Below are 24,044 nucleotides of genomic sequence, written 5' to 3'. Positions count from 1 at the left end.
TTTTTTTTTGAGGACACAGTTTTTATTTATTTATTTAGAAACAGTCTCACTCTGTCACCAAGGCTGGAATGCAGTGGTGGCTAACTGCTACCTCCCCATTCCAGGTTCAAGTAATCCTCCACCTTAGCCTCCTGAGTAGCTAGGACTCCAGCCACGTGCCCCTATGCCTGGCTAATTTTTTTATTTTTAGTAGAGGTGGGGTTTCACCATCCTGGCCAGGCTGGTCTCGAAATCCTGACCTCAAGTGATCCACCTGCCTCGGCCTCCCAAAGTGCTGGGATTACAGGGGTGAGTCACTGCACCTCATCAAGGTCCATTTTTTTTTTTTTTTTTTTTTTTTGAGACAGAGTCTCACTCTGTCACCCAGGCTGGAGTGCAGTGGTGTGATCTCAGCTCACCTCAACCTCTGCCTCCTGGGTTCAAGTGATTCTCGTGCCTCAGCTTCCCGAGTAGCTGGGATTACAGGCCTGCACCACCACACCTGGCTGATTTTTGTATTTTTAGTAGAGATAGGGTTTCGCCATGTTGGCCAGGCTGGTTTCGAACTCCTGTCCTCAAGTGATCCATCAGCCTCGGCCTCCCAAGATGCTGGGATTATAGGCTTGAGCCACTGCGCCTGGCGTCAAGGTCCATTTTAAAAGTTTTTATCCTTACTATTTCAAATACTAAAACTTTAGTATGATTCAAGATGATTAGTATACCAAAACTAATTGACTGAAGAAATGCTAAATACTATAAGTATCAGGAAGAACTATTTTGAGATTTTTGAAGTTCATTTCCAGCTGCTACTTAAAGAGGAAACGGATTTTTATACACCAGAGAAATACCACCATGTGGTATCTGACAGTTCCCACCTTAACCAAGCAATGAAACTGAGCATAATTAAGTGACAAATTCTGACCTGATGTCTCCAGCGTAATGTAATGTGAAGTATGTAATGTCATTAAGTATTCTTTGCAAAATTGTTTCACCCAAATCTAATCAAGTCTGTAGACCTACTTCCAGTTTTGAGGAAATATAGGCTTACAGCCCTGACCAATAGAACTTTCTGCAATGATGTAAATATTCTATATCTGCACTAATACAGTAACCACCAGCCTACTGAAAAATTCAATTTTGTTTTTTGAAAAACAGGGTCTCACTTTGTCACCCAGGTTGCAGTGCAGTGGCATGTTGGACAAAATCCTTTTTTTTTTTGAGATGGAGTCTTGCTCTGTCACCCAGGCTGGAGTGCAGTGGCGCAATCTTGGCTCACTGCAACCTCTACCTCCCAGGTTCAAGTAATTCTCCTGCCTCAGCCTCCCTAGTAGTTGGGATTATAGGTATGCACCACCACGCCTGGCTAATTTTTGTATTTTTAGTAGAGATAGGGTTTCACCATGTTGGCCAGGCTGGTCTCAAACTCCTGACCTCAGATGACCCACCCACCTCCACCTCTCAAAGTTCTGGGATTACAGGTGAGCCACCACGCCCAGCCTGGACAAAATCTTTAGCTCCTCCATCCTGACAGAGGGAAGAAAGAAATGTCAAGTGGAAGATCTCTGATAGGAGCAGGGTTAGGATTGGGCACAGTGCCTGCCGACGGTCAAGGTGTGGGTTAAACACTGATAGGATAAACAAGGTCACTCTGAATCTCTGAGAAATTGATCTCTACAAAAAATACAAAAATTGGCCAGGCGCAGTGGCTCACACCTGTAATCCCAGGACTTTGGGAGGCTGAGGCGGGTGGATTGCCTAAAGTCAGGAGTTCCAGACCAGCCTGGCCAACATGGTGAAACCCCGTCTATACTAAAAATACAAAAATTAGCCAGGTGTGGTGGCACATATCTGTAATCCCAGCTACTCGGGAGGCTGAGGCACGAGAATTGCTTGAACCCAGGAGACAGAGGTTGCGGTAAGCCAAGATTGTGCCACTATACTCCAGCCAGGGCGACAGAGCGAGACTATCTAAAAAAAAATATACACACACACACACACACACACACACACACACACACACACAAATTAGCTGGGCATGGTGGCACATGCTTGTAGTCCCAGCTACTTACGGGGCTAAGGTGGAAGGATAATTTGAGCCTGGGAGGTTGAGGCTACAGTGAACCATGTTTATGCCACTACACTCCAGCCTGGGCAACAAAGTGAGACCCTGTTTCAAAAAAAAAAAAAGAAACAAAAAGTTGAGTCAAAGACATTAATTGTTCTTATAAATAAATCCAGATCATCATTTGATATTAGCAGAAGAATACCCCAAGACAGCTTCCCTAGAAAGTGGTTTCAGAAACTGAGTAGGCTCTTCTAAATAAAGGTGGAGGCCTTCTGTTTCTATTCATAGTCCCCTATTTTGACGCCAGCCAGGACTCTGCCTTGTTCTAAGCTAAGTAGACTGTTGAACTTGGTTCCTCAGGGGGATCTCCTCCAAACCTCTGCTTTTAGAGGAAAATGTAGCCCTCAAACCACACCAAGGGAACCAGGAACACAAGTGGCTTGTGTCCTTTCCTATAACTGAGCTGGACACTGGCTGCTTTTTTTTTTTTTTTGAGACAGGGTCTCACTCTGCCACCCAGGCTGAGTGCAGTGGTGCCATCATGGCTCAGTGCAGCCTTGACCTCCTGGGTTCAAGTGATCCTCCTACCTCAGCCTCCTGAGATATTGGCACTACAGGCACATACCATCACACTTGCTAATTAAAACAATTTTTTCAGCTGAGTGTGGTGGCTCACGCCTGTAATCCCAGCACTTCACAAGGCCGAGGTGGGCGGATCATTTGAGGTCAGGAGTTCGAGACCAACCTGACCAACATGGCAAAACCCTGTCTCTACTAAAAATACAAACATTAGCTGGCCATGGTGGTGCATGCCTGTAATCCCAGCTACTAGGGAGGCTGATGCACAAGAATTGCTTGAGCCTAGGAGGCGGAAGCTGCAGTGAGCTGAGATCACGCCACTGCACTCCAGCATGGCAACAGAGTGAGACTCTGTCTCAAAAAAAAAAAAAAAAAGTGTTTTTCATAGAGACAGGGGTCTTGCTATGTTGCCCAGGCTGGTCTCGAACAGCTGGGCTCAAGTGATCCTCTTGCCTTGGCCTCCCGAAGTGCTGGAATTACAGGTGTGAGTCACTGCTCCCAGGCTCAGCTGCTTTATTATAACTCCCACACTGATACCCATAGTTAGAAAATAGCTCCCTACCTGCCTGAGCATCTAGCACTCCTTTGGACATTATAGTTCTTCAAGAGCAAGCCCAAATTTAATCCACTGTACTCTCCCAAAAGGAAGCCTCTAAGACTTGATGTAGGCAAGCTGGCACATCTACTTCTTACTCTTTGCATAAGCATCATATATCTGTCTCTATTTGGATCCACTCAGTTCCCCCCTCCTTACCCACATAGCCTTCAATGTTCTTTTTCCATCTTTGCCCAAGGAAAATGACTAAAATCCTAAGATATAATATCATAACTTTATTCAGGAGATAATCAAATATAATACAGGGCTGACACTGACACACAGCTATGGATAAAAATTATATAAATCTGCTTGCTAGATTTTCCAGAAGAGGCCCAGTCATTATAAAAAATAAAGGGAAACCACGAGGCTGCCTAAATGACTACAGTGTTTCAAGTAAGCGTAAGCATTTCCACACTCCCTTGTAGTGAAGGCAGCCCCAGGTGAAGGTGGTCCTACTAGCAGGAAGATTAGGAGGCAGCAGCTGTGCAGAAGCCATGTTTCCTGGCCCGGCCAGAGCTCAACGATAGGCCTTGTTGAACTCCAGGAGAGCCCACCGCTTGTTCTCCGTTGCCTGCTTGAGTACGGTGTACTCTTTCACCAGCCTGTCAAACTCTTCCCCAAGGACCTCATAGGAGTTCAGGACCTGTCTTGACTTCTCCATGTCCTGCTCCTGTAGGTGAATGGCTCCTTCCAAACGGTCCCTAAGAGCCCGGGCAGAGAAGGTACAATATAAGGATGCTGCTCCTCAGAAAGCAGTAGACAAAAATGAAAACTTTTTCTTTCTTTTTTTGAGACGGAGTCTCGCTCTGTCATGGAGGCTGGAGTGCAATGGTATGATCTTGGCTCACTGCGGCCTCTGCCTCCTGAGTTCAAGCGATTCTCCTGCCTCAGCCTCCCGAGCAGCTGGAACCACAGGCACACACCACCATGCACAGCTAATTTTTGCATTTTTCAGTAGAGACAGGGTTTCACCATACTGGCCAGGCTGGTCTCAAACTCCTGACCTCAAGCAATCCGCCGACCTCAGCCTCCCAAAGTGCTGGGATTACAGGTGTGAGCCACCGTGCCTGGCCAAAAATGGCAACATCTTTAAATAAATGAGTTTAGGGAATGTGAGAATCACCTGTGAACAGCTGTACCAGACTCTTAGGAGTTCTCACCTAATCAGACGATGAACTTCCACTTTCTCAACAGTGTAAGTGTCGGACAAAATCTTTAGCTCCTCCATCCTGACAGAGGGAAGAAAGAAATGGCAAGTGGAAGGTCCCTGATAGCAGCAGGATTGGGAATGGACACAGTACCTGCTGATGGTCAAGGTGTGGGCTAAGCACTGATAGGATAAACAAGGTCACTCTAAATTCCCGAGCAATTGATCTCACAGTAAAGTGCCTATTTCAGAAGGCTGTAAAAGAAAAGTCTCAAGGATGTTGAAAGCTTTTGGGTAATCCAAAAGGTAATACTCCTATGTGACATTTACTGGATACCCACAAGGTGCTAGGATAAGGGAGAGGACAGAGATTAGGGTGAGGGATAGAGGGCTGATATGTGAGACAGAATCCCTTAGATCCACAGGGGTCACAGCTCACCTCAGCTTAAGGATCATAGCACTGCATTTGACTTCCAGGTACTGGGCATTGATGCGGTCTAGCTCGGATTGAGTCTTCAGCCGGTGTTCCTGAAGAAGCCTCTGCAGCAAAGTGAGGCAGCGGAGAAGCACCTGAGCCCCAGATGGAGGAAGAAGAGGGCATAAATATAGTAGAAAGAAGCGTAGATCAGGAATCTTTGGCTTCCCCAAAAGTGCTCCTGGGGTCAGGATAAAGGAAAGGGGCTATCCCATGCCCTGATAAACCTGGGAGTAAGTAGCACTCTTCTTCTCCAGCAGCAACATCTGTTCCTTCTGTTGGCTCTTGGCATCCTGGCACTGCTGCTGCTCACCCACCAGGACCTCTGCGAGTTTCCACACCTTTGCTGCCTTCACGGTTTCACTGTCAGCATCTGGGCAAAGGAGGCAGAGGACTGACAGGAAAACCCTAATCGCTACAACCCTTCTAAAGCAACTTTCCAGTGCCCCTATCCTATATCTAGCCCCACAAATCCTGCCTAATAACAGGTTTTCTTCTAATAATCTATTAAAAATGGCCCCATTCTGGGCTGGGCATGGTGGCTCATGCCTGCAATCCTAGCACCGCAATCCTAGCCAAGGCAGGAGGATTGCTTGAGCCCAAGAGTTCAAGACCAGTTTGGGCAACATAGTGAGACCCTGTCTCTACAAAAAAAATTCTAAAATATTAGTTAGGCATACTATGCGCCTGTAGTGCCAGCTACTTGGGAGGCTGAGGTGAGAGGATCACTTGAGTCCAGAAGGTCGAGGCTGCAGTGAGGTTTGATTGTGCCACTGCACTCCAGCCTGGGTGACAGAGTTTAAAAAAAAAGATGGGGGGGCGTCTGGTTCTCATAATTATTAAATAAATTATCTTCACTCTTACCTTTGATTCCAGATTTGGACCTTAATTCTTTTTTTTTTTTTTGAGATGGAGTCTTGCACTGTCACCTTGGCTGGATGCAGTGGCACAATCTCAGCTCACTGCAACCTCCATCTCCCAGGTTCAAGCAATTCTCCTGCCTAAGCCTCCCAAGAAGCTGGGATTACACACGCCCGCCACCACACCCAGCTAATTTTTTGTATTTTTAGTAGAGACGGGGTTTCACTATGTTGGCCAGGTTGGTCTTGAATGCCTGACTTCATGATCCACCCGCCTCGGTCTCCCAAAGTGCTGGGATTACAGGCGTGAGCCACCGCGCCAGGCCCGGACCTTAATTCTTAAGTCATAGAAATGGTTTAGGGAGGCCAAGTGTGGTGGCTCATGCCTGTAATCCCAGCACTTTGGGAGCCCGAGGCAGGCAGATCACCTGAGGTCAGGAGATTGAGACCATCCTGGCTAACATGGTGAAACCCCAACTCTACTAAAAATACAAAAAATTAGCCAGGCGTGATGGCAGGCACCTGTAATCCCAGCTACTTGGGAGGCTGAGGCAGGAGAATGGAGTGAACCTGGGAGGTGGAGCTTGCAGTGAGCTGAGACCACGCCACTGCACTCCAACCTGGGGGACAGAGCAAGACTCTGTCTCAAAAAAAAAAAAAAAAGATACACATTCAGGGTGGTCAGACTCAAATAAGAAAATCATTATACAGAAGCAAGTAAAAGCTGAAATATGAATACTACATCTAGAAACACATTATTATAAACAGCTTGACATAAATGGTATTATACCCTCCAAGTTTATACAGAGAGTATAAGGTGTTCTATGAGTCTGAACTTTCCTCCCTAAACCATTCTGAACCTCCTGAGAGAACTCATCCTTCCCTGCAGCAGGAGGACACTCCCACTTGGTATCTTGCTGAATAAAGAGTCCTTACAAAAGTCCTTGTTTTGGCTGGGCGTGGTGGCTCACACCTGTAATCTCAGCACTTTGGGAGGCCCAGGCAGGAGGATCACTTGAGGTCGGGAGTTCCAGACCAGCCTAATCAACACGGAGAAACCCCATCTATACTAAAAATACAAAATTAGCTGAGCGGGGTGGCGCATGGCTGTAATCCCAGCTACTCAGGAGGCTGAGGCAGGAGAATCACTTGGACCTGGGAGGCAGAGGTTGCAGTGAACAGAAATGGCACCATTGCACTCTAGCCTGGGCAACAGGAGTGAAACTCCATCTCAAAAAAAAGTCCTTGTTTTTATTCCACCAGCAATGAAACAAATAAGCATCTCTGATGGGTCTAAACCTCTGTCCCAAATCTAAAATCAAAATATATTAGTCTCAAAAAAGGAGACCAGGAACCCTGAAGTCCAGCTGTGAGCAGAACAGAGAGCTAGCACTCACCTGAATTGGGATCATAGTAGCAGAGCAGAGTGAAACATTTCTTTTTGAGCTGCTCCTCTACTTCTTGCTGTAGCCGAGCCCTCATCCACACAAAATCCTAGTCACAGAAGTAAAAGCAGACATGCAAATAGACTGTAAGAACTAGGACATCTCAGCAATGAATACATGATGATAACCCGAACAATAGCCAAAGAAAATGCATCAAGAGACATCAGAGAGACTCATTTTCACCTATCCATTAGCGAAGAATAAAATGACTGTTAAGACCCCATGTTGGTGAGCACATGGGGGATCCAGGAGTCCTGAAAATACCTTTCTGGATAGCAGTTTGGCATTAGGTACCAATATTGTATGAGTATGCACTGACTCAGGAATCCCACTTTTAGCACCAACACTACAGAAACAATCATACAAAGGTAAAGACACATATGAACCAGCATGTTCATCTCCCTGTGGTTTCTAACAGCAAAAATGTGGAAACAACCTTAATATCCATCAATAAGGTTAAGCAAATTATTCTACATCCATACAGTAGAATCCTAGCAGAGATTTAAACTGATGACATAACACTAAGCACTATGTGCCTAGATACTTTGCTAAGAGTGTTATAAAAGGTATCATCTAATATACATTTATGTATTGACTTGAAAAGAAATCCGAAATATATTACATGAAAATAGACTGTACTTTTCCTTTTTTGAGACAGGGTCTCACTCTGCCCAGGCTGCAGTACAGTGGCATGATCACAGCTCACTACAGCCTTGACCTCCCACCCTCAAGTCAACCTCCCTTCTCAGTCTCCCGAGTAGCTGGGACTACAGGTGTGCACCACCACACCTGGCTAACTTTTTTTTTTTTTTTTTTTTTTTGGTAGAAATGAGGTCTCACTACATTGCCCAGGCTGGTCTTGAACTCCTGGACTCAAGTGATCCTCCCACCTCAGCCTCCCAAAGTGCTAAGATTATAGGCAGAAGTCACTACACTCAGACTTATACTCTCTGTATAAGCATGAAGGGTATAATACCATTTATGTCAAGCTATTTATAATAATATTGTGCTTCTAGATGCAGTATTTCAGCTTTTACTTGCTCCTGTGTAACGTTTTTCTTATTTGAGTCTGACCACCCTGAATGTGTATCATTTTTACAAAAACAATAAAGCTTGACAAAAAACATTTTAAAGATATGGGAGAAATTAAACTATTTCATTTATTTGGTTCCAATATCTCCCCGCCAACCTCTGAGAGTGGCATGAGTTCCAGAAGGTCCGCTTTCTCCATCCCCAGCAGTGGAGGTATCTCCCTCTCCTGGCTAGGACCTAAGAGCCGCATCAGTTCAGTTACAAGTAGCCGCTGTTCAAGGGTCTCATGAAACTGACAGAATAAAAAACAGAAAGAGGTGACTATAAAACTTCTCCCACTCCACCTCTTCCATCCTCATGAACCATTTTTTCACATATTTTCAAAGTCCTCAAATATGTCATCTCCCCTCAGATAACTCAGCTGCAAGTGACTTCTCCTGTCAATGTTTGTATTTCAAACTCTGATAACATATCCACTCCTTCCCATAACTACAGTCCATTTCTCTTCTGACAACCCATTTCTCAAAGCTCCTACTTCCCCTAGATCACATCATAAGACAAAGCCACAGTTGGCCTGGTGGTTCTTGTACCTGGTTTCTTTCACCTCACTTTTTTTTTGAGACTGAGTCTTGCTCTGTCACCCAGGCTGGAGTGCTGTGGCACAATCTTGGCTCACTGCAACCTCCGCCTCCCGGGTTCAAGCGATACTCCTGCCTCAGCCTCCCAAGTAGCTGGGATTATAGGCATGTGCCAGTGTGTCTGGTTAATTTTTGTATTTTTAGTAGAGATGGGGTTTTACCATGTTAGCCAGGCTGGTCTCAAACTCCTGACCTCAAGTGATCAGCTTGCATCGGGCTCCCAAAGTGCTGGGATTACAGATGTGAGCCATCACGCCCAGCCTTTGCCTCACCTTTTTGTCCTCAGAAGTTACATTTGTGTCTTGCATCTTCACATAGTAGTCCACAAGCAACTCTTGAATGACTCTATGTAAAATCTCAGACCTCAGCCATGTTGTCTTATGCAGTCGAACTTCCTTCCATGCCTAGAAATCCAAAAAATCTCGGGTAGGAACCTCTGTCTCTCTCAGGATTTTCCCTTCTTCTTATCTCTTCTTCCAAAGCCCTTACCTGAGCCTGCTCCTTTGCCAGGGTGAGGCTTAAGCCACTCTCATCTACATGCTGTGAGAGATTCAGGAGAAGCTTGCTGAAGTATGGGTTCTGTAACAAGTCCTCTTTACTCAGGTTACAAGGAGGAAGTTGTTTGCTGCACACTTAACATCATGTCCCCACAGGTACAAAAAAACAAAAAAGATGCAGACTCTTACTTTACATAATTGAGCATAACTTAATACTTCCAAAAAACCCCTAGGATTTTTATAGGAAAGATTGCTAAATCTAATGAGTTTTTTTAAAATCCACAAATAAACTAGGGGTGATATTCAAGGTAATAAGCATTTATATTATATATAAAGATATTAAGGGGGAATAAGTAATAAACTAAGATCTTAAGAAATGGAAATGCGGTTGGTACATATTAGACAAATAGAATAAAAATTAAGGGACCATTAGTAGGAATCACAATGCACGAAATGCCTCATTCATCCAAAATTAATAGAGTTCTTGAAGTAGGGGGGAAAAAAACAACACGTGAAGTTCCAACTTTGGATGTGATGTGTAGTCACATAAACAAGACTAACAGAATACACTTAGAGTAAGTTAAACGTTCAACTAACCAAATTTTTCTTTCTTCTTGAGACAGGGTCTCACTCTGTCACCTAGGCTGGAGTGCAGTGGCACAATCACAGCTCACTGCAGCCTTAACCTCCCCAGATCAAGCAATCCTTCCACCTCCTGAGTAGTTGATACTACAAGGCAAACCACCATGACTGGCTAATTTTTTTTTTTCTTTTTACGGACAGGGTCTCACTACATTGCCCAGGCTGGTCTCGAACTCTTGGGCTCAAGTGATCCTCCCACCTTGGCCTCTCAAAGTGCTGGGATTACAGGTGTGAGTCACCACAGCTGGCCCAAATTCTTTTTTTTTTCTTTTGAGATGGAGTTTTGCTCTTGTTGCCCAGGCTAGAGTGCAATGGCACAATCTTTGCTCACTGCAACCTCCACCTCCCGGGTTCAAACGATTCTCCTGCCTCAGCCTCCTGAGTAGCTGGGATTACAGGCATGCACCACCACGCTCGGCTAATTTTTGTTGTTTTTTTTTTTTGAGACGGAGTCTCACTCTGTCGCCCAAGCTGAAGTGCAATGGCGCTATCTCAGCTCACTGCAAGCTCCGCCTCCCGGATTCACACCATTCTCCTGCCTCAGCCTCCCCAGTAGCTGGGACTACAGGCACCCACCACCATGCCCGGCTATTTTTTTTTTTTTTGGTATTTTTAGTAGAGGCGGGGTTTCACTGTGTTAGCCAGGATGGTCTTGATCTCCTGACCTCGTGATCCGCCCGCCTCAGCCTCCCAAAGTGCTGCGATTACAGGCCTCAGCCACGGCGCCCGGCCTCTAATTTTTGTATTTTTAGTAGAGATGGGGTTTCTCCATGTTGGTCAGGCTGGTCTCAAACTCCCAACCTCAGGTGATCCACCCGCCTTGGCCTCCCAAAGTGCTGGGATTACAGGCATGAGGCACCGCATCCAGCCAGCTGGCCCAAATTCTTATAATTGTCAGTAGAGTTAAGTAACCCATGTAGATACAAAACAGCATAGGCATGAGAAAAAAGTGTAAGAAATTGAGATCCTCTGGTTATTCCATATGCTCAAGGAGCTTTCTTTCCATTTCTTTTTCCATATGCTCTCTGTTGGGGTCTTTAACCTCTACTTACCAAAACACCCACATTTTCATTCTTTGGAACATCATATCCAAAGTCTTCTTGGGAAATAAGAAATCTCTCTTTTTCCCTAAGGTACTGAAGCATCCAATATGGAAATAGTCAAGATATAGAAAATGCAAGCTCTTGAAGGATTCAAGATATATAAAGGATCTGAGATATGGAAATAACTCAAGATATAGAAGGATCTGAAATTTTGGAGACTAAGATATGAGAATATTTAAGACACAGGTAGGAAGGACACCTTCAAGGAATTTGCTGGCTACCCTTATTTTTATAATATGCTTGCTAACATCAGCATGGGAGCATCCTGAGTTTTTAGTCTACTACACAAGCAGATATTGAACCAACATTAACAGAAATTAGTATAGTATGTTTTCCAGTAAGAGAGTGTTCAAGGATCTCCATGTATTCCAGTTTCCTCAGAAACATAGGCTTCTGTGAGGAAAAACATACTGGGGAAACTTAGAAATCTTTTTTTTTTTGAGACGGAGTCTTGCTCTGTTGCCTAGGCTGGAGTGCAGTGGCGCGATTTCAGCTCACTGCAAGCTCCACCTCCCGGGTTCATGCCATTCTCCTGCCTCAGCCTCCCGAGTAGCTGGGATACAGGTGCCCACCACCATGCCCAGCTAATTTTTTGTATTTTTAGTAGAGACGGGGTTTCACCGTGTTAGCCAGGATGGTCTCGATTTCCTGACCTCATGATCTGCCCACCTTGACCTCCCAAAGTGTTGGGATTACAGGTGTGAGCCAATAAATCCTTTTTACTAGAAAACACAAGAACCTGGATAAGACCTCTCTGGATAAATCATCAAACCTTTTGCAAATGACTACTCTTACCTTGTTGAAGTATTTCCATCCCTTCTCCAGGTGAGCAGAAATCCCCGGACGCCATTTGATTTTCTTGGGATTCTAATCTGTGGAACCAAGTGAAAGAAAACAAAAAGATGAATAAACAGCTGGCTACTTCAAGGACACTATCTTAGGTTCAAATTTCTGTTGTCTATAAGCTGGAAAGAAACCTCAAGGATGACTTTTATAGAGGGCCTGTATCACCCACCCTGGGTCCTAAGCTCTTACACAAGTTTTATGGACAAACAAATTTGCAAGTGCCAAAACATGTCACATTCTAAGCACACACATGTTTCCACTTGCTCCAAGCTGTCCAAAAGGAGCCTCCTAAAAAGAGAGCTTTCCAATTCACTGAGTCTAAACAAGAGGATTCTCCACCACCACCACCATTATGCCAAAGTTAAAACTGAGCTGCAGCTTCCCAGTTATGAGTGAACTGAGGGAAAAGGGAAAAAAATCAAAGTCTACTTTTTCCCCCCAAATAACTCAGCTATCATATTCCATAATACTTTTTTCGTGCTTCTTTAACTTTCATCTAAGATCTGTTGGTAGTTTTTTTTATCGTTAATTCTAGAATCATCCTTCAGGAATGACAAATCATTCCACACTTGAACAACAACTGGTTTTCACATAACAGCCTAAAAAGAACCTGGAGGAAAGAGCATGCCAGGAAGACTGACAGTGAGGTCAGTGGCAAAAGAGTAATGCAAAGGCCTAATGTGGCTGCAGCGGGGACTGCTGTGGGTGTTTTGCCAGAACATGGAGTTCGCTGAAAGGAATGACACCAACACAGGGGCGGTAAAGATGTGCACAGTTTGGCCTCAGGAGACAAAAATTTTCCCTTGACATTACATGTTTTTGCTCTGCCCCTTTTCTGTGTAAGGTATCAAACTCCAAAGGGCAGCTGAGCCTCCCAAAGCCGAAGAGGCATTGAAGGTTATTATGATTTAACGCTTCATGTTTATAGAACATTTGGTTTACTCGATCGTTTTATGAGTAACATCAAAGTAACTACTCATTTGTTTTCTAACATGGTCTAGAGGGGGACGCAGCTGAGAAGGCAGAATGCTGGGACTTAATTTGCAGCTAGGCCGTTGCTTCTGTGAACTTAAGGAAAATGCTTTTTTCTGTGCCAAACTTTTTCCGCCTGCAAAACTGAGATAACAATTCCTGCCTTGGACGAGACATTAAGAATTAATAACACAATCGACTTGTCAACAAAAGCCACTACTTAGTTAAGCTCAGTGTTTTAACAATTCTGTTTATCGTTGATCTATGACTGCAAATAAAAAGTTTTGCAGGCAAATTTCGCACTTGGAAATGAGGACCAACCCAAATTTCAAAAAGCCAGCTGTTCGTCCCTCCCTAGGGTAAGTGTCCCCTTGCGTTTTTTAGGGTGCCTTTCTTTACTCTTCTTAAAGGTTACAGGGCGTGAACCGCAATCAGGCTCGATTCTCCACCCTCTGCACTCAGACGTGTTAAAACGCTGTTACAGGGACCCAAGCATTTAAATGTTCTGACTCAGACGTCTTTTAAATTCTTAGAGCTGTCTTTACACGCTGCACTGAACGTTAAATTGATTTTACAGGTATTTTCACAAGATATGACCCTTACAGGGCCCGAGATGAATCAAAATGCAGAACGGACTCTCCCGCGCCTACTTCCCTTCTGTCTGGGCGGCCAAAGATTCCCAAGGGCGACGACTCTCCGGCCGTGGAGGCCGGGGACTGGCCGGAATGACTCTCCCCGAGCTCCTCTTCCCCGAAGCCCCGCCCGCCGACCTTCTAAAGCAAACCTGCACACCCTGGGGCAGCTGAAGCTCTCAAGGCGGTGCCGAGAACCTCGGCTGGGGCGGGCTGGTCAGCAGCGTCTACACCCCAGAATCCGCCCGCACCGGGGCTCCGGAACCTCTCGTTCGGGCCCGGCGCAGGGGCTGGGGGAAGTGAGGCCCGGAAAGACCAAGCTGGAAGGCCGGGGAAAGGGAAGGAGCCGAAAGTACTAGAGGCTGCGTCGAAGGAGGTGGAGGCGGGGCCACACTCGAGGCGGGAACGGCAGGCCCCGCCCCTCAACGGGTGCGCGCCCTGGGTTCCCAACGCCCTGGGACGCTCGGGTTGTGGAACCCGGACTGGGAAACAGGATGGTCTCGGAAAGGCTTTTTTGCCGCTTCTCCTTAGTGCCTCTCCAGTGAAGGGCAGATGCTGAGAAAATGGTAGTAATTGCTAACATTTATTGAGGGCCTACGATGAGTCAGGCACTAGGCCAAGCATTTTGCTTGCTTTGCCTCGTTTAGTTTTTGTTGTTGTTTTGTTTTGTTTTTGAGACGGAGTCTCGCTTTGTCGCCCAGGCTGGGTTGCAGTGGTGCAATCTCCGCTTACTGCAAGCTCCGCCTCCCGGGTTCAAGCAATTCTCTTCCTCAGCCTCCCGAGTAGCTGGAACCACAGGTGCCCGCCACCATGCCCGGCTAATTTTTGTATTTTTAGTAGAGACGGGGTTTCACTATCTTGGCCAGGCTGGTATGGATCCCCTGACCTCGTGATCCACCCGCCTCGGCCTCCCAAAGTGCTGGGATTACAGGCGTGAGCCACCTCGCCCTGCCAGGCCTCATTTAGTTCTCAAAGCGTCCCGTGAGAAAGTCACCATCATACTCATTTTACAGAGGGGGAGAACTGAGGCACAAAGGGTTAAGTTCGAGGTCGCCATTTGTGGGGTCTAAACCTGTCCCAATGGTTCACGGAACCTTCCCAGACCTGCCAGCCACGCCGCGCCCTGCGAGTCTCCTCACCAGGGCCTGGCTCGGAGGCGCTGCCCGCCCAGCCCAGCCCAGCCCATGCGGGGCACCATACGCAGCTTCCTCAGGGTCAGCTTCCTCTCGAATTCCCACCACAGACTCCCTATTAGCGCTCATTCCTCATTCGCCTGTTTGTTTGTTTGTTGTTTTTGAGACAGAGTTTTGCCCTTGTTGCCCAGGCTGGAGTGCGGTGGCACGATCTGGACTCACTGCAATCTCCACCTCCTGGGTTCAAGCGATTCTCCTGCCCCATCCTCCCGAGTAGCTGGGATTACAGGCACGAGCCACCACGACTGGCTAATTTTTTTTTTTTTTTTTAAGACAAAGTCTGGCTCTGTCGCCCAGGCTGGAGTGCAGTGGCGCGATCTCGGCTCACTGCAACCTCCACCTCCCGGATTCACACCATTCTTGTGCCTCAGCCTCTCGAATAGCTGCCACCCTGTAATCCGCCACCACGCCCGGCTAATTTTTTGTATTTTTAGTAGAAACGGGGTTTCACCGTGTTGGCCAGGATGGTCTCCATCTCCTGACCTTGTGATCCGCCCGCCTCGGCCTTAACTTTTGTATTTTTAGTAGAGACAGGGTTTCACAATATTGGCCAGGATGGTCTCCAACTCCTGACCTCAAGCAATCTGCCCTGCCAAATATCTTTCACTGCCAATTAATCTTTTTTTTTCCCCCAGACGGAGAGTCTTGCTCAGTTGCCAGACTGGAGTGCAGTGGCACAATCTCTGCTCACTGCAACCTCTACCTCCTGGGTTCAAGCGATTCTCCTGCCTCAGCCTTCTAAGTAGCTGGTACTACAGGTGCATGCCACCACGGCCAGCTATTTTTTTTGTATTTTTAGTAGAGACAGCGTTTCACCATGTTGGCCAGGATGCTCTCAATGTCCTGACCTCCTGATCTGCCTGCCTCCACCTCCCAAAGTGCTGGGATTACAGGCATGAGCCACCTCGCCCGGCCCACCTGTCTTAATCTTAAACCCAACCCTCATTCCCACCCCCACCTTCAGTGAATTATTTTAAAAATATAAATTTTAAAAAATAAAGAGCTGGGCACGGTGGCTCACACTTGTAATCCCAGCACTTTGGGAGGCTGAGGCAGGTGGATCACCTGAAGTCAGGAGTTTGGGACCAGGCTGACCAACCTGGTGAGATCCTCTTCTCTACTAAAAATACAAAAAATTATCTCCAGAGGCTGAGGCAGGAGAATCACTTGAACCCAGGACGCGAAGTTTGCAGGAAGCTGAGATCGTGCCACTGCACTCCAGCCTGGGCAACAAAGTGAGATTCGGTCTCAAAAAAAATTAAAATAAATAAAAATTAAATATAAAGAAAATAGGCGGGGTGCAGTGGCTCACGCCTGTAATCCCTGCACTTTGGGAGGCCAAGGCAGGAGGATCACTTGAGCCCAGGAGTTCGAGACCAGCCTGGGCCACATGGTGAGATGACCCCCGTCTCTACAAAAAAAAAAAAAAAAAAAGAAAATATGCAATGCTAAGTAAACTGTGCCAAGTGTATCTCATCCCTTACATCAGATAAGGTAATAGTCTGGAGTGGTAGGGAAGGAATCTCCATTAGGTGTGCTGAGAGACAGGGAGTTTCACCTTTTCCTTCAGTACCAGCTAGAGAATTCTATTAATATACATAGAGGAATGGTGTGGTCCAGTGAAGAAATTTTGTATTCTTGGTCAGCTCATCAGCTGCCACCTTTCATGCTTAATATTGAACTGCTGTCATTTTCTCAAAGCTTTTAAAAATCATTTATGCTTCCCCAACTCTGTAGCACAGCAACACTAAATATCAGGCATAATGTCCGTAGCAAACGGCACTTGGAACAAAATAGCAAGTATGCTTTGGTGACTCAGAGCTGATCAGAAATCTACTGAAATTTTGTCTCCCAGATTTGTCAAGTTCTCTAATATGGTACTACAAAACTTTGGCTAAAGTACTTTAGGGAATGAGGGGGTGAAGGATGCAGCAGGCTGTCTTCAGGTAGCAGGACAGAGGGGATAGTGATGCAAAGAAGCCTTGAATTGGATCAGACCTTCATGTGCAATTATCTGTTCCATCTCTGTCTCTACAAGTTGTGTGACCTTGGGCTTCAGGGTCCTTATCTGTCAAAAGGAGGAAATAACTTATTTCTAACTCCTCCAATCTCATAGTGTTGATGTAATGATCAAATGAGATAATGGCTGAGAAAGTGCATTGGAAAGACTAAAAGTGAGGTGTTTTAAATTGACATTATTACACACCTATTAAGTGCCCTGGGAGAGACACAAAGATAAATATGACCCAGTCCTTGCCCCAAAGATGTTCATAATCTGAAAGATAAGACATATGCACATGAAAAAGCAAATAATACAAGGCAGCAAATAGGTGTCAAAAGAGCGGTTTAGATTACAAATACTAGAGAAACATGAAGAAGGTACAGAATTCTTTCTGCAGAAATAGGATAGGATAGATGAAATAAATCTTACTTTCATTGTGCCTGAAAGGACAGAGAAAATTTGGATCATTTAGAATGAAGGAAACATCCCAGGAAATGGAAGCAGAGACAAGGAGAGTATAAACTGCATTCTAGGTCCAAGAGGAGATAGGACCAACTGAAGTGAAGGATTTTATAGGCCAGCTCTACGTAAGACTAGAAAATTAAGCCTATACTCCATCTTGGCAGTTAAAAATGCAGCAAAAGTTCGGGCGCAGTGGCTCACGCCTGTAATCCCAGCACTTTGGGAGGCCAAGGCGGGCGGATCACGAGGTCAGGATATAGAGACCATCCTGCTAACACAGTGAAAGCCCGTCTCTACTAAAAATACAAAAAATCAGCCGGGCGTGGCGGCGGGCGCCCGTAGTCCCAGCTACTCGGGAGGTTGAGGCAGGAGAATGGCGTGAACCCGGGAGGCGGAGCTTGCAGTGAGCCGAGATCGCGCCACTGCACTCCAGCCTGGGCGACAGAGGGAGACTCCGTCTCAAAAAAAATAAAAAAATAAAAAAATAAAAATTTAAAAAATGCAGCAAAAGCTGGGCGCGGTGGCTCACGCCTGTAATCCCACCACTTTGGGAGGCCAAGGCTGGTGGATCACGAGGTCAGGAGATAGAGACCATCCTGGCTAACACGATGAAACCCCATCTCTACTAAAAACACATAAAATTAGAGGGGCGTGGTGGTGGGCACTTGTAATCCCAGCCACTGGGGAGGCTGAGGCAGGAGAATGGCGTGAACCTGGGAGGCGGAGCTTGCAGTGAGCGGAGATTGCACCACTGTACTCCAGACAGGGCGACAGAGACTCCATCTCAAAAAAAAAAAAAAAAATGCAGCGAAGTGCTGAAAAAAAAAGTTTATAATCAGACACCATCTGATGTCCTTGAACAAGAAAGAATTGTAAGAAAAACCCTAGAATTCATTCATATTATCTCTCTCTCCGTCCTTCTCTCTCCCTCTTTTTTGCCAGATTTTAAAAAAACAGCTTCATTGAGGTATTTTGGCATACAGTATTTAAAGTGTAAAATTCAACACATTTTGATATCACTATATATGTGTGAAACCATGACCAAGATCAAGATAGTGAACATATGTATCATACTGTAAAAGTTTACCTGTGCCCGTTTGTAATTCTTTTCTCTAGCCTCTCCCTGCCCTACTCAACTACTGACTCTGTTTTCTGTCACTATAGAATGGTTTGGACTTTCTAGAATCTTATGTAAATTGAATCAAATAAAGATGTACTCACTACATTGGGGTCTCACTATGTTGCCCAGGCTGGTCTCGAACTCTTGGGCTCCAGAGATCCTCCCACCTTGGCCTCCCAAAGTGCTGGGATTACAGGCATGAGCTACCACGCCCAACCAATTAATTTTTAAGTTAATGTCGTTTCATTGCTGATAAATATGAAACTTTCTTTAAAACCTTAATTTGGGCCAGGTGCAGTGGTTCACGCCTGTAATCCCAGCACTTTGGGAGGCTGAGGTGGGCAGATCACGAGGTCAGCAGTTTGAGACCAGCCTGACCAATATGGTGAAACTCCGTCCCTACTAAAAATACAAAAATTAGCCAGGAGTGGTGGCAGGTGCCCTGTAATCCCAGCTTCTCAGGAGGCAGAGGCAGGAGAATCGCTTGAATCTGGGAGGCGGAGGTTTCAGTGAGCCGAGATCAAGCCATTGCACTCCAGCATGGGCGACAACAAGACTCTGTCTAAAAAAAAAAAAAAAAAAAAGCCCTTAATTTGTTTGGGTTTGTATTTAAGGAGGTGCTTCTAACAGCCCCAAGGTACCTATCTCCATACTTGTTTGTTTCGAATTCCAGTGAGGCACTTATTTGTTGAAAAATGAATTTTCAGCCACCCCCACGCTACAAATACCTTACATAGTTTTGTTTGTTCCGTGGAATGCTTGGCTTTTAAAGGCCTGTCCTTTCATTAGTGTTGTTCATCTCACCTTCTGTTATGCCATATGCAAAATACAATCACTCACTTCTTAAATGCTCTTTAATGATAAAGGCAAGAACATACTTAGGTATTCCTGAGCTAGACTCCTGTAAGGGTGGGAGGTCGGGGTGTAGGAAGATAAATTAGACATAACTCCTGCCCTCAATCCAACTCTACCATTTTGGAGACATTGCTGTTGACCTGGTCTTCTAAAAACTATTCATGTATGTTTTTAATTTAGTAATAAATGTAAACGGGAGTCTGAGAAAAAGTCTACATAACCTTTAAGACTTGGACATTCCTTTGCTGCACTGTTTAGAATTGCAGAGAATGGAGATTTGTAAGAACATTGCAGGCACTTTGCCTCCCACACTCAGGCCAGGAAACAAAAATTCCAGAGAGAAATTCCAGGTGAGTATTTAGTGCTGTATTCTGTTTATGATACCAATAGAAATCTTTGAGTAGAACATGTTCTCACTAAAAACATGGGCTTTAATAACCAGTTGCAAAGCTAGGATGTTAAAATAGCATTGGAACTTGGAATTTTTTTTTTTTTTTTTTGAGACAGGGTGTCTCTCTGTCTTACAGAGGTGTGATCACGGCTCACTGCAGCCTTGACCTCCCAGGCTCAGGTGATCCTCCCACCTCAGCCTCCTAAGTAGCTGGGATTCCAGGCAAATGCCACCATGACCAGTTGCTTTTTTGTTTTTGGTAGAGACAGTATCTTGCTATGTTTTCCAGGCTGGTCTTGAACTCCTGGGCTCAAGTGATCTACCTGCCTTGGCCTCCTAAAGTGTTGGGATTACTGGTATGAGCCACTGTGACTGGCTGGAATCATATTTAACTGATCAATAGTTTAGAAAAACTTGAAAAATAAGCCATATCACTTTGAAAGTATTTGAATACATTCTGATATTATATGGACTGAGAAGCTAGTTTCAGAAATAAAAAATTTTACATGCAGTCAAGAAATTTTAGATTTATTTTCAAGGGTGTTCACTGGAAAATGAAGGTATTCAGAGCTACAACTATTGATGAATAAGCTAGAAAATTTCATGCCTATTGTAAGCACATGATTTAAGAAGAAAACAAGTGGATAAAAAAATACGTAATCAACCTACGACATCAAATGAAAATTTCAGAACAAATGTTCATAATGTGCCATTTTTTCAATTGCTTAACACCTCCAAGGGGATTTCAAAGCTAGGCCTTTGAGGCTTCAAGGGTTGCCTGTCTATTCACAGAAATTTCTGTTATACAAACTAGAATGAGCTTGGTTTTACTTTGAGACACTATTGTGAACTAGTGTATGAAATAGGCCTGATAGAAAAATTTAGAGCTCAAAGAAAAGCTAAGAAATTTGGCTCAAAAATGGGACAGATTGAAACGATTTTTAAATGAATATAAGACCATAAAGGAAATTGATTCAGGACAGGAAGACTAGCATCATTTTGAAAAGCTAGACATGAAGCACAACATGTACAATTCTTGTTATAATGATTGAGTATGCTGCTATAACTTGAAAGCATGTGCCAGGGTGATAAAAGTATTTCCTTGGATTTTAATTAATTAATTTAGAGACAGGGTCTCACTCTGTCACCCAGGCTGAAGTACAGCAGCACCGGTTTCAGTCACCCAGGCTGCAGTGCATGGGTCACTGCAGCCTCAAACTCCTCAGCTCATGGGATCCTCCCTTCTCAGCCTCCCAAGTAGCTGGGACTAGAGGCACACACACAAGGCCCCAATAGTTTTTTAAATTTTTTGTAGAGACAGGGTCTCGCTATGTTGCTGGGCTGGTCTCAAACTTCTGGCCTCAAGCCATCTTCTTGAGCCTCAGCCTCCCGAACTCCTGGGACTACAGGCATGAGCCACTGCATCCAGCTTTCCTTTCGTCTTGCTCTGTCACTCAGGCTGGAGTGCAGTGGCGCGATTTCGGCTCACTGCAAGCTCTGCCTCCCAGCTTCACGCCATTCTTCTGCCTCAGCCTCCAGAGTAGCTGGGTCTACAGGCGCTCGCCACCACGCCTGGCTAATTTTTTGTATTTTTTAGTAGATACGGGGTTTCACCGTGTTAGCCAGGATGGTCTTGATCTTCTGACCTTGTGATCTGCCAGCCTTGGCCTCCGAAAGTGCTGGGATTACAGGTGTGAGTCACCGTGCCCTGCCTCCTTGGATTTTAAGCTGGTGGTAACACTGTTTTATACCAAGTTGCATATGAAAGAGATATTCTCCTTTAAAAATTATATCAGAACCAGTGGGAGAAATAGAACAACTAAAGGACATTTGGAGTTTCATGGTTGGGGAAGAACACACATTGTGAATTTTGAAACACCTCCTATGATTAAGGTATTATGGCAAAAAAAGCAAAACCTTGAGAAAGTTAGCAACTTAGTAGACTTTCTACATTCCACTTATCGAAGAGAAATTTTGCTCAGCTAATTTGCAGTATGCAGCCATAGTAGCTAAGTAGATTATTCCATCAGGGGTTTCCCATGACTGAGTTGCCTCATAAAAAAAAAACCCAGGCACAGATAATTCTGAAATGGATGCATTTCTTGGGCAGCATTTCAAAACTAATTTATTGCTTTCTTCAAATGATTAATAATGGAAGGTTTTTTGGGGAGGGAGCCCATCAGAATCATACAAATCATGGGATACTGACCCAAAAGTCTACAGGAGCCAGGAGGGTAAATGATGTGTGAAGAGCACAGACTTCAGAGTGGTGGAGACTGCCAAACCAAAAAGAGACTACGCCAAACAAAGGAGCAGCCATCATTCAGTCCCAGTGGACAACTGGACCTAATGCCCTAGGGTGCAGAGTGATGATGGGTTCAGAGTCATGATGGGGTCAGAGTCATGATGGAATGATTGCTGCCATGTGGGAATGGAAGCTCGGGGGTGACAGATCTTCTGATTATTTAAAAACAAAAACAAACAAACAAAAACCTTAGAAATACAGCTCTTCATATAAAATATCCAGATTTTTATGTGAAATTTCACAGTTGTAAATGAAGGCAACCAGTTTTTATTTGTAACAGATTATTATTATTATTACAGAGGCCAGTACACAAACATTGTATAAAAACAGAAAATGGAAGCCAACAACAACAAAACATATCTTACTATTCAGCGATTATCATTAACATCTCTGCGTATATCCTTTCAGATCTGTTTTTTATAAATATATAGACATTTTAAAAACAAAATGATTATCCTGCACATATATGGTTTCAGAATGTATCAATTTTGACTTTACCATCACAGTAAATTTTCTCCTCATCTAATCCTCTGTCCATATTCAAATTTTTCCAACTGACTCCTAAGTATCTCTTTTTTTTTTTTTTTTCGAGACAGAGTCTCGCCCCATCACCCAGACTGGAGTGCAGTGGTACGATCTCGGCTCACTGCAGCCTCTGCCTCCCGGGTTCAAGCAGTTCTCTTGCCTCAGCCTCCCAAGTAGCTGAGATTACAGGTGTGTGCCACCACACCCAGCTAATTTCTTTTTTTTTTTTGTATCTTTAGTAGGGACAGTGTTTCACCATGTTGGCCAGGCTGGTCTTGAACTCCTAACCTCGTGATCCGCCCACCTCAGCCTCCCAAAGTCCTGGGATTACAGACGTGAGCCACCGCGCCTGGCTGATCCCTAAATATCTTCTATAAAACTTTATTTAAACCAATAGGGAGTCCAGGACTATACACTTATTGTTATTATGTCCCTTAAGTTTCTTTAATCTAGCAGGTTTTTTTAATTTAAAAAATGAATTTTTTTTTTTTTTTTTAAGAGATGAGGTCTTGCCCTGTCGCCCAGGCTGGAGTGCAGTTGCTTGATCATCGCTCACTACAGCTCAAACTCCTGGGTTCAAGAGATCCTCCTACCTTAGTCTCCCAAGTAGCTGAGACTATAGGTATGCACCACCACACCTGGCTAATATTATTATTTTTTGTAGATGCGGCCTCACTATGTTGCTCAGGGTGTCTTGAACTCCTAGGGGCTCAAGCAATCCTTCCATCTAGGCCTTCCAAAGTACTAGGATTACAGGGATGAACTGCTGCACCTAAACAAATTTAAAATTTTTTTATTATAAAAAAAATTTTGGCCGGGCGCGGTGGCTCAAGCCTGTAATCCCAGCACTTTGGGAGGCCGAGACGGGCGGATCACGAGGTCAGGAGATCGAGACCATCCTGGCTAACACGGTGAAACCCCGTCTCTACTAAAAATACAAAAAACTAGCTGGGCGAGGTGGCGGGCGCCTGTAGTCCCAGCTACTCGGGAGGCTGAGGCAGGAGAATGGCGTAAACCCAGGAGGCGGAGCTTGCAGTGAGCTGAGATCTGGCCACTGCACTCCAGCCTGGGCGACACAGCAAGACTCCATCTCAAAAAAAAATAAAAAATAAAAATAAAAATAAAAAAATAAAAAAAAATTTTAGGCCGGGCACAGTGGCTCACATCTGTAATCCCAGCTTTTTGGGAGGCCAAGGTGGGCGGATCACCTGAGGTTGGGAGTTCGAGACCAGCCTGACCAACCTGGAGAAACCCCAACTCTACTAAAAATACAAAATTAGGGCCGGGCGTGGTGGCTCACACCTATAATCTCAGCACTTTGGGAGGCCAAGGTGGGCAGATTACGAGGTCAGGAGATGGAGACCATCCTGACTAACATGGTGAAACCGCGTCCCTACTAAAAATACAAAAAATACGAAAAATTAGCCAGGCGTGGTGGCATGCACCTGTAGTCCCAGCTACTTGGGAGGCTGAGGCAGGAGAATGGCGTGAACCCAGGAGGCAGAGCTTGCAGTGAGCCAAGATCACACCGCTACACTCCAGCCTGGGCAACAGAGTGAGACTCCAGTCTCGAAAAAAAAAAAAAAAAAAATTAGCTGGGCGTGCTGTAATTGCAGCTACTCAGGATGCTGAGGCAGGAGAATCACTTGAACCTGGGAGATGGAGGTTACCGTGAGCCGAG

General features: G+C 45.0%; 1 protein-coding gene and 1 long non-coding RNA gene across 5 annotated transcripts; one reads left to right on the top strand and one right to left on the bottom strand.

Moving 5' to 3' along the window:
• Positions 1-3,434: 3,434 nt before the first annotated feature.
• Positions 3,435-13,885, bottom strand: HAUS4 (HAUS augmin like complex subunit 4). Of its 4 annotated transcripts, none has more exons than XM_009211144.4 (10): positions 13,663-13,885; positions 11,856-11,932; positions 9,308-9,450; positions 9,091-9,222; positions 8,338-8,472; positions 7,101-7,197; positions 5,071-5,237; positions 4,808-4,938; positions 4,382-4,450; positions 3,435-3,922 (listed from the first exon to the last, which is right to left on the bottom strand). In XM_009211144.4, exons 2-10 carry the CDS (start codon positions 11,908-11,910, stop codon positions 3,739-3,741), a joined length of 1,113 nt encoding a protein of 370 aa, XP_009209408.1. In that variant the 5' UTR covers positions 11,911-11,932; positions 13,663-13,885; the 3' UTR covers positions 3,435-3,738. The 4 variants fall into 4 exon arrangements, with proteins under 4 accessions (XP_009209408.1, XP_009209410.1, XP_009209409.1 ...); XM_009211146.4 differs by having other exon boundaries at positions 5,071-5,216; XM_009211145.4 differs by having other exon boundaries at positions 13,671-13,882.
• LOC103886131 lies at positions 4,938-11,481 on the top strand. The gene is made up of 2 exons (XR_002523247.2): positions 4,938-5,076; positions 11,091-11,481. It is a non-coding gene; the product is annotated as an uncharacterized LOC103886131 (long non-coding RNA).
• Positions 13,886-24,044: the final 10,159 nt, after the last annotated feature.

This window comes from Papio anubis, chromosome 7, assembly GCF_008728515.1.
Source record: "Papio anubis isolate 15944 chromosome 7, Panubis1.0, whole genome shotgun sequence".
Taxonomy (NCBI): Eukaryota; Metazoa; Chordata; class Mammalia; order Primates; family Cercopithecidae; genus Papio; species Papio anubis.
This window is presented reverse-complemented; position numbering and strand designations above follow the sequence as displayed.

Coding starts and splice junctions, on each gene's coding strand:
- HAUS4 (XM_009211144.4), bottom strand. CDS start 11,910: ATGGCGTCCGGGGATTTCTGCTCACCTGGAGAAGGGATGGAAATACTT. Junction 9,451..11,855: donor GATGGAAATACTTCAACAAG/GTAAGAGTAGTC, acceptor CATGATGTTAAG/TGTGCAGCAAACAACTTCCT. Junction 3,923..4,381: donor GAAGTTCATCGTCTGATTAG/GTGAGAACTCCT, acceptor CCGGGCTCTTAG/GGACCGTTTGGAAGGAGCCA.